We start from the raw sequence: 10,774 nt of genomic DNA, 5'->3' as shown, positions 1-10,774 counted from the left end.
TAAACTTGTTAAAGCTGCTAGAAGGTAATGTCAATATGTTCTTATACCACGTCTCAATTAACAATTGATTTGTAGATCTGAAATGACGGCACTCATTAAAGCTAATTTATTAACAATTAATAACAACACTATCAGGATGTATGTTACGAAAATTGAACTTTTTTTATGCGTACTGAGCGCTATTTTGACTAAGGTGTCTTTAACGCCTGAGTACATTTTCCCTCTGATGAGTATCTACGAAAACCTAAACATTATAGGCGTGTTACGGTTTCAAGGGGCTGTAACTTATTATACAGAAGCTAAAACTTCCGTTGCCCGCATTCAAGAATTTCTTCTTTCGGGACACAAAAAAGCTCCTTTAAGACAGCTATCAAAAAGCACTGACACTTGCAACTCAAAGTCGTACCAAAGTTTTGTCAACGTCAACGTGACTTTCGAAATCTCCACGGTGTTGGAAAATGTCTCTTTTTCAGCTCTTCCTGGAGATCTAGTTGGATTATCAGGAAAATCTGGAAGCGGGAAGTCAACACTACTGCAAGTCATCCTCCAGGAAATTAAAGCAAAAGGCTCGATTGCCGTCGGCGGAAAAATTTCGTACGCGTCCCAAGAAGCTTGGATTTTTTCCGCAAGCATTAAACAAAACATTCTTTTCGGGGAAGAAGAAGACGAGAAGAAATATCGCAGAGTGATTCGAGCGTGTGCTTTGGAACGCGATTTGTCTCTTTTCGCTAACGGTGACCAAACTCTCGTCGGTGAACGAGGGGTGATGTTGAGCGGAGGCCAAAAATCGAGGATAAATTTAGCCAGAGCTGTGTATCGAGATGCTGATATTTATTTATTAGACGATCCTCTAGCTGCTGTTGACGCCACGGTGGCTCAACATATCTTCAATGAATGTATTTTGGGGTACTTGAAAGACAAGTGCGTAGTTCTGGTGACCCATCACTTGAAGTACTTGAGGAACGTTAAAAAACGATATATTATAGATAAAGGAAAAGTGATCGAGGAAGCTTTGAGTGAAAGTGTTTTTATGGAGCCTGATGAAGGAGCACTCGAAGAAGACGTTGTCAAATCTCACAATTTGCCTCCCGAAATTCCTGAAAGTGCTACAACCAAATACAGCACACAACAAATTTACAAGAAGTATTGTTTCTCTGGAAACCACTGGATTCGACCAAGTTTGATAATCATGCTACTTTTATTAACTCATTCCTTGAACAGCTTCATTTCTGTGTTTGTTGTTTTTCCAGCAATTTCGAACAAAACAGAGACGCTCTATTTTTTCAACTTGACGTTAGAAAATTTCTTATATGTTTATGCGTCTCTGATTGTTCTTCTCTTCTTGCTCAATCACACCCTATCTGTGATATTTATGACACATTTCATGTCTGTATCAAAAAATTTACACAATTCCTTGTTGGACAAAATTTTGGCGGTCCCGATGAAATTCTTCAACGAACATCCTTGTGGTCGGATTCTAAACCGGTTCTCGCAAGATATGGGTTGCGTTGATGTAATTGTACCCATCTGTTTATACGAAGTGGTGAGAACTGCCTTGGATGGACTTGGAACAGTGATAATTATAATAATTGTAAATTATTGGTTAATATTACCAACGTTAGCAGCCATTCCTTTGATTTATTTCTCCACTTGGCTCTTTCAACCGCTCATCAGAAATGTAAGAAAGCTGGAAGGAATCAGTAAGTTGGCAGCTCCGTTTTTATCTTATAAAACTAGCAATGTTTCAGCTAAAAGTCCTATTCTGACTTACGTCGTTACTTCGTTGCGCGGACTTCCAACAATACGAGTTTTTAACAAACAAAAAGTTTTAATTGAAGAATTCGAATCCCACCAAGACACTCATTCCTCTGTTTTCTACTTATTTAAGTCTTTATTTTTTACTTACACGTTTTGGATCGATTTAACATGTCTCATATATTCCACAATTGTGACTTTCAGTTTTTTAACTTTCAACACAGGTGAGTACCACGTGGTACTTACTAGAACTTTGCCCACAAGATATTACTTTCAGAGGCATCGGTAGCAAATATAGGTTTAGCAGTCAGTCAAGCAAATGCCTTGGTAGGTCTAGTCCAATACGTCATGAAAATGTGGAGCGAATTGAGCGCCAACATGACCTCTGTAGAACGAGTACTAGAATACATAGAATTGCCGCAAGAACAAGACGACGGTACTTTCGTGCCACCACCATCGTGGCCCCAAGTCGGACAAATCGAGTTTAAATCAATATCAATGCGGTACTCTCCAGACAAACCTTTAATACTAAACAATATTAAGATTAAAATTCACCCAAGGGAAAAAGTGGGAATCGTTGGCAGAACTGGAGCCGGAAAAAGCTCTCTGGTGTCCACTCTGTTTCGTCTAACGCATTTCGAAGGTCAGATTCTCATAGATAACGTAGACACCAAAATCGTACCGCTGAATATTTTGCGATCAAAAATCACCATCATTCCACAGGATCCGATACTATTCGTAGGTCCTTTAAGAAAAAATTTAGATCCGTTTGATGAATTCAGTGATTCTCAAGTTTGGAGTGCCTTGGAAGCTTTCAACTTGAAAACGTTTATAGCAAACTTGCCACTGGGTCTTCAGACTCTGGTGGACGAAGGTGGTACCAACTTTAGCGTAGGACAGAAACAGTTGTTGTGTTTGTCGAGAGCGATGTTGAAGAAGACTAAGATTTTTGTCTTGGATGAAGCCACAGCTAGCGTTGATTTGCAAACGGATGAAGCAATTCAGGCCACCATTCGAGAAAAATTTACGGATTGCACAATTTTGGTGATAGCACATCGACTAGATACTGTTATGGATTCCGACAAAGTATTAGTTATGGAAGATGGTAGGGTTGTGGAGTTTGGGAAACCAGAGAAATTATTGAAAAATCAACATGGAATTTTTTCGCAAACTGTACAGCGAAATGTAGAAGTGTGAAAAAATTAAAGATACATTTTTTCGTGTAATAAACACAATATTTGCTTAATTTTCCAGACAATTTTATTTTCAGACCCTCCCAAAAAATTGATGACATCATCTCAAAATTTTGCCGAATAGATCCTCCAAAATGTGCAAATATACTTGTGATTTATCATTGCTTCTAAAGTTTTTAATTAAATTAATGAAGGAGTCAAGTTATTTTATTGATTAAATCGGGAACGGCTTACCTAGTTTTTGCAAAATTTGGGAATACAATACTGTTATCCAAGGAGATATAAGTGTATTTACAAAAATGTTGATGACGTCATGACAAGCCCTGCACGCTTCCCATTTACTTTAACGTTACATACATATCTTTATTTTGCCTTATAAGTGTTCTCATAAAAAAAATAAAACAAAATATGAAAGACCAAAATCGCTTAATCCTCCGTCCTGACCAAGAAAGAAAAGCTGCGATTAAGTGCATTTTGGCCAACTTGAAGACCCCTTAGTTCTCAGCAAAAAAAACTTTCTACCTTTCAAAATGTTGTAATAACCCAAACTTCCCGCGTTTAAATTGACCTTGAAACAGTTTGAAAGACCTGCGAAAATTTTAAAAATTCAAAGTTTGGCCGCAGTATAGATATCAAAAGGAGACAGGGTGGGTGGGCGGGGATAATTATATTTTTTGTCAAGTGAGAGTGAAAACTAATAATAGAATCTAGAATGTAAAATAGTAAAAAAACGCCAGTCGTAACTTTTTTTGTTATACCAAGTATTTGCTATAAAATTTATGGTCGAAAATGTTAAAAGTGTCGAAATCAGTCTTATCTTTTCAAATACTAGCCCCGCCCACCCACCCTTTATTTTCTTAGAGGGTCTGTCATTTGCCAAAATCAGTCTTATCTTAACAAGTACCAGCCCCGCCCACCACCTCTTCTCATTCTAACGACTAATTTTATTTCTGTTCATTATAAGATCATTTATTTCATTCAACCTGGATAAAATCAATCATTGAAAAGGAGACAGGGTGGGTGGGCGGGGCTAATTATGTTCTTCTGACGAGTGAGACTGCAAACTAATAATAGAATCTAGGATGTAAAAAAAGTAAAAAAAACGCCCTAATCGTAACTTTTTTTGTAATACTGTTAGCTATAAAATTTATAGTCTAAAATGTTAAAGGTGCTAAAATCAGTTTTACGTAACGAAATACTAGCCCTGCCCACCCACCCCTTTTTTTTGTTAGAGGATCTGTCCTTTGCCAAAATCAGTCTTATTTAGCAAATGCTAGCCCCACCCACCCACCCTCTATTTTCTTGGAAGGTATATTATTTGCTACAATCAATATTATCTTAACAAGTACTAGTCCCACCCCCCTCTTCTCATTCTAACGACTAATTTTATTTCTGTTCAGTATAAGATCATTTATTTCATTCAATCTGGATAAAATCAATCATTGAAAAGGAGACAGGGTGGGTGGGCGGGGCTAATTATGTTCTTCTGACGAGTGAGACTGCAACCTAATAATAGAATCTAGGATGTAAAAAAAGTAAAAAAAGCGCCCTAATCGTAACTTTTTTTGTAATACTGTTAGCTATAAAATTTATAGTCGAAACTGTTAAAGGTGCCAAAATCAGTTTTACGTAACGAAATACTAGCCCTGCCCACCCACCCCTTTTTTTTTGTTAGAGGATCTGTCCTTTGCCAAAATCAGTCTTATTTAGCAAATGCTAGCCCCACCCACCCACCCTCTATTTTCTTCGAAGGTATATTATTTACTACAATCAATCTTATCTTAACAAGTACTAGTCTTCTCATTCTAACGACTAATTTTATTTCTGTTCAGTATAAGATCATTTATTTCATTCAATCTGGATAAAATCAATCATTGAAAAGGAGACAGGATAGGTGGGCAGGGCTAATAATGTTCTTTGGTCGAGTGAGAGTGAAAACTAATAATAGAATTTAGGATGTAAAAAAAGTGGCCTATTCGTAACTTTCCTTGTTATACCATTAGCTATAAAATTTATGGTCGAAAAAAGACTTGGCCCGCCCACCCACCCTTTATTTTCTTAGTGTATCTGTCATTTGCCAAAAGTAGTCTTATCGTAGCAGGTATTAGCCCCGCCCACCCACACTCTATTTTCTTGGAAGGTATATTATTTGCTACAATCAATCTTATCTTAACAAGTACTAGTCCCACCCACCCCTCTCTTCTCATTCTAACGACTAATTTTATTTCTCTTCTGTATAAGATCATTAATTTCATTCAAAGTGGATAAAATCAATCATTGAAAAGGAGACAGGGTGGGTGAGCGGGGCTAATTATGTTCTTTTGTCGAGTGAGAGTGAAAACCAATAATTGAATCTAGGATGTAATAAAAATAAATAAAAAGCGCTAATCGTAACTTTTTTGTTATACTATTCGCTATAAAACTTATGCTCGAAAATGTTAAAAGTGCCAAAATCAGTAGAGTGGGAAGTGAATTAATAGGATTTAGGCTGTAAAACAAAAGAAGCTCTAATCGTATTTTTTTCTATTGTACTATTTTTTATAAGATATATTTCTTATTAAAAAAAAAAACTGATGAGAGAACGGGTGGGTGGGCGGGGCTAAGTTTAACTTTTTCCTACAGAGTCTTTTATAAGCAAGCAACAGGCCCGCCCACCCATCTCCTCTTCATTCTGGTGACCACCCTTAAAACTGTTAATTAATGAGAACTTTATTATCTTATTAAAATTTTCTGTCTTGTTGCCGTTTAGTGCCGTCGCCATGGTTGCCACATCAGCAAGAAATCTCTTTAAAACATCCCGAGTCCTAAAATGACGGTACCAACTTTACGACAGTTATTATGGTAATAAAATGATGTAAAATTGAAGAAATAAGACTCTCATTACGAACATTATTAACAACTACTATACAGAGTATTCATTTTATCTGGTCACGCCTGAATATTTCTGCATAGGCAATCCATTTTACGTTTCATAAACAGCTTTGATTATTTTTTATTTCTAAATAATAATAAACGCATAGCAATAATCAGAATGAAAATTATGGTAAATTATTTCTGTCAGCCAAATATTTTCAATTTTCATTTGCTTTAAAATGTTTTCGAATTCTTAAAAAAACAGACATGTTATTAATTTTGGGAAAATGTGACAAAAATTTTGATGCTGCTGTTCGTCGCTATGCCAGGCAATATCCCAATAGAAGAACTCCCTCAAATCAAGCATTAAAAAAAAATTACGCGTGTATAATATGTTGCCTATGCAAAAATTACACTGGTGATTACACCACAGTATAGATATCAATTGATATCTATACTGTGGTTTGGCCTTGGCTGTGATCGTCTAACAAATAGGAACCTACGTTGTATGTTTTTTTTTGTTTTTGACAAAAGGCGGGAAGACGTTCTTTCATACAAGTGAGTTGAGAGCGTAAGAAATAATAAACAAAATTAGGGAGGGTTCGAAATACTTCCTTAGGGGGCAAAGAAACGAAGAACGAAAGTGACTCAGCGTGCCTTTCTGGTGGTTCCGCAGGGCCAAGGCGTCATCGGTCTTCATTCTCAAAATCCCCCTGGGGTTTTATTCACCGAAATATTACATTTCAAACACCTTAAGATTTATGAAAGAAAAACACCCGAATTTACACACATACACATATGAAAAACGAACAAACGGAAAATTCTATACATCTGTTTGGAATCGACGCAAATATTTGAATATCACAAATTTAATAAAAACAAAGCAAAATCTGAATTAAGTCACTGGATGCAAGTACACAAGTTATTACGGGTGTGTGGCGGCTGATTTTTAAAGTTACGGCAGTTAACAGGAGCACAACAAAAGTATCCCTGGGGTGTTGTAGCATAAGCGGAGTTTGGGGCTACCGGTCTGGAGCTGTTCTCCTCCCATGACGGTGATTCTATCTATCACAAAGCCTACCCCACACGCACATCTCCATTACGCACGTACCCTGCGGCACTAGGCCATTACGGTCGCCAGACCCGACTATTGGTCCAAGTCGAGAGCACTACAAACCGGCGGCCGCCCCTGAATCTATCCAAACCTGTGGACTTGTACAGGTGACACGATAAATCTCGCCAGCTCGACTAGGAACCGAACTTCGCTTCTGCCACGTTTTCTGTGTCATTAAACCTCATTTCCATTTTTAAAAAATTCAGTCTCTTATAACTCTGGTATTAACAACAACTGAATAAGTGTTAAAGTTTCAAAGAGCAATAAACAACATTTAGATTCGCCATACAACCTTGTGAAATTTTAAACAACAAATAATTCTTGTTGGACATCAAATAATTTATATGATAGAAACATTCATCAACAAAGTATTTACAAAACAAAACTTAGCAAGGATTTATGAAACAAGAGATCTGGTGTGAAATGAACTTGTACAAACAGAAATATTCTGTGAGGTTAAAACTGTAGAACATGAAATTTACGTTCAATTAAAATTATACAACAAATGAAAATTACTGATGTTAAAATTGTGAGATTAAAGAAATATTGTATGAGGTGAAAATCTGCAGAGTTAACAAAATTTACATGAGATTAATAATTGCCACACTTTTTCAATGATTCAAACAAAGTGTTTACATTATGTCAAATTATATCATGACCTAAGTGATTGGTTACATCAAAAAAACAATTTACTTTGAGAGTTTAAAATACCGCGAACTGGTTACCCCAACAAAACACATAATAAACAAACACAAAAATATCCAATCATCGCTCCGAGGGAAAAAGCGTGTCGGTGATGTAAATTCTAAAATCGTTACGAGGAAAAAGTGTCTCGGTGATGTTATTAATCTTTAGCGTCGCGAGGACGAACCTCTATCAATCTGTAGCGTTGTGAGGGCATGCCTCGATTAATTAATCAATCTGTGGCGTTATGAGGCATGCCCCGATGAATTAATCATGATAACGATGATAACCACCTAAGGGAAGAAAATATCATAACCCCCGCACGTGTCTCGCGTCGACCGGAAGTCCGCATTTCTCCGATTAAAAGGCCGCAAGAATTAACCGCGCGGGTTGGGGACAACAAGAGTGACGTCAGTTACGATTGATTGTCGTTAAACAAAGGCTTCCTCCCATTTTATTAACTACCAAACCAACTAATTTAAACCTAGCTCTTACCACGTGGTTACACTCACACCAGCACATTCAGACTGAATCTACGCCATGCACTTTAAACAGCAAAAAAATTACATAAGATTAAATTGGATGTTATTTCAAGTGATTCGTTATAATTCACAGATGTAAAAAATAAACACGTATACTTTACGATCAAAATCAAAATCTGCTGACCTCGGAAACACTCGGCTTACGTCGAGGACAAGGGTTCAAATGTAAGCCGCAAGAAAATTATTATACCTGCAAGAAAATAATTAGACTTGAAATAAACTATTAAACTAGTAGCAATCTCGAGTGAGAAATTAAAAAGTGTCCGTAATATGTACACAGTAAAAACATCCAGAAACTTTAGTTATAACTTGATAAACGAAACATAAACCCTGACTAAGTAAATTTCCTAACACGTAGTTACGTAGTTTTATGAAATGCAAAAGCATTAAATTGTGTTGAAATCTTAACATGAACTGTGAGTTTACAAACAATAAACAAAAATTGACACCATGTCATGTCGTCACCGCATTTTCCTTTTCAGTCCAAGGCAAACTATGAAATATAAAAAAATTAGCTTTTTTAATCAAATCTTTACAGTGAATTGCTGAACTTTGACTTTGTGTTATTTTGAAAATGGTTTAGTGTTTTTACTGAGTACAAAAATGCTGTATATTATATATGCATAATTTTATAACATGGTGGTATTTATGATATTGATAAGTCGTAATTCGGTGGAGTTTTTTCTTGTTTTTGACAATTCTTCGTCCCCAAAAACTTTCACTGACTTTGAGGAACTAAAATACGTTGATCCTTGTCAAGGTTGATAATTTATTATTTTAACTTATTTTTAATACGAGTCTCCATTGTAAGAATACAAAACTGACGAAACTAGTTAATTAAAAATGGTTGTTATACAGGAGCTTTCAGTTACAGAAACGTGTGTGTTATCAATGTTATCACTTATCACTATCGTACCTCTAATGTACATAATTAAAATAATTCACCTAATAAAATATTCTTATCACAACTACTTTCAACAAGTAATCGAAAAAAACGAAGCTTGAACATTTAGTTATAAAGGGTATAAAAAACAACTAACGGTTCAAGATCACCACTCAGAATGGGAGCATCACCTGAGCAGCATTCGATTCGCCATAAACTCTACATGTTGCGATTCTACGGGATATAGTCCTTCGTTTCTCACATTTGGTAGGGAGATACGAGCTCCTTATGATCCTGTATATGATCTACGCAAAGTGATTAATGCAGAAAATTTCATACCAAGAATAACTTCTTACTTAAAGAAGCTAGCTACTACTCTGTCTGAGGCAATGGATAGAAATTGCAAGAAACAAGATGTCCAGAAAACACGCCTAGATTCCAGACGAAGACCAGCTGTATTCAAGAAGGGTGACAAGGTTCTCCTGAAATCTCATACTCTCAGTTGCTCCAAAAGTGGATTCTCTTCAAAGCTTGCCCTAAAAACAGATGGTCCTTATATGATCTTGCGAATTACTTCTCCTACAACCTACGAGTTAGGAAGCTGTACAAATCCTCCGTTTGTTGAAGGGACTGGAAGTGATACATTAACGCCCTTAATACCAAAACGGAGGAGGAGTCGTCCTAAAAAGGATGTTTCATCCTAAACAACACCGGAGGGCCGTTTGTATTGTTTAGAGGGGGAGTTTGTAACGGAACTTACTTTTGAAAAAAGAAGAGTGGGCTGATTATAAAAAGGTTGACAGATAGAAAATGGTATATTTTGTTGATGTTTTGTACAGTTAAATAAATGAATCATATTATACACTTCATTAAATCTAGCACTGTACTATGATCATTGCGGCCCACGTTGTCTTTCAGAACATATTATTTTGTTGTACTCTATTTTGTTCAAAGAGGTATACATGGTTTTTAAGTAATTGGTATGAGGATTTACAACAGTGTACAAGTACATTAGAATTAAAATTACCATTTATAGGAATTCAATTCTTATTAAAGGTAAAAAAATTAAAATATTCTGTTCAAGCCGTAACAATACCCTTGGACTTAAATTTGCATGCGGATCTAGTGGCCATTATCTATTGCAAAAAGTGCGATTACCATTTCCGGACAACGGAAGCTTAAAATTTCGAAAGAATAGTGTTAGATGAAGTTGATTTTATGAAAATTAAGACTGAAATGTTGAGTCAAAATTTCGGCAAAGATTGTATGGTCGTAGTGAACGAAATGGACATTAAACCTAATTGGATTGTTACATCCAAAGTGGAACAAATATTGGTAGTGTTACTTTACTGAAGCATGAAAGAATTGCTACCAATGCTAGGTGAAATCAAGTAGCAGCATATTATCACATTGGCGATAGTACCAAAGGAGCAATTCTTGCAGATATTTTAAATTCTTTTAGTGACTTCAGATATGGGTTCAGCTTATCAGGCAATGTGGACACTAATCTTTTAATACCATGATAAGGGCACACACCTGGCCGTTTTTTAACTTAGTTTTATGTTTGTTTGTTGTTCTATTTGAAAGTGACATTAAAAACTGACATTTTACGCACTAATTGTGCAACAAGTGCGTTATTATGAGTGTGAAAGTGATGTAACCAGTTAATTGATATAGAGGAGTTAAAGAAACATGTGTTATCAGTATCATACTTCTAACAATATGTAATTAAAATAACTATATGGTAAAA

At 36.0% G+C, this 10,774-nt stretch overlaps 1 protein-coding gene across 1 annotated transcript; it reads left to right on the top strand.

Moving 5' to 3' along the window:
* Positions 1 to 136: 136 nt before the first annotated feature.
* On the top strand, positions 137 to 2,952 carry LOC135138410 (probable multidrug resistance-associated protein lethal(2)03659). Its single transcript, XM_064068380.1, has 3 exons — positions 137 to 1,700; positions 1,749 to 1,979; positions 2,033 to 2,952. Exons 1-3 carry the CDS (start codon positions 137 to 139, stop codon positions 2,950 to 2,952), a joined length of 2,715 nt encoding a protein of 904 aa, XP_063924450.1.
* Positions 2,953 to 10,774: the final 7,822 nt, after the last annotated feature.

The sequence above is a fragment of the Zophobas morio genome, unplaced genomic scaffold (assembly GCF_036711695.1).
Source record: "Zophobas morio isolate AGI-343-1 ecotype UQ-CSIRO unplaced genomic scaffold, CSIRO_AGI_Zmor_V1 ptg000030l, whole genome shotgun sequence".
Taxonomy (NCBI): domain Eukaryota; kingdom Metazoa; phylum Arthropoda; class Insecta; order Coleoptera; family Tenebrionidae; genus Zophobas; species Zophobas morio.
The sequence above is the reverse complement of the archived record's forward strand: the minus strand, read 5'-3'. Positions and strand labels throughout refer to the sequence as shown.

What these genes read in the sequence shown, in the direction of transcription:
- LOC135138410 (XM_064068380.1), top strand. Translation starts at nt 137, where the DNA reads ATGTATGTTACGAAAATTGAACTTTTTTTATGCGTACTGAGCGCTATT. An exon ending in AAGAAAGCTGGAAGGAATCA is followed by an intron (nt 1,701 to 1,748) that starts GTAAGTTGGCAG and finishes GCAATGTTTCAG; the next exon opens with CTAAAAGTCCTATTCTGACT. An exon ending in TTTTTTAACTTTCAACACAG is followed by an intron (nt 1,980 to 2,032) that starts GTGAGTACCACG and finishes TATTACTTTCAG; the next exon opens with AGGCATCGGTAGCAAATATA.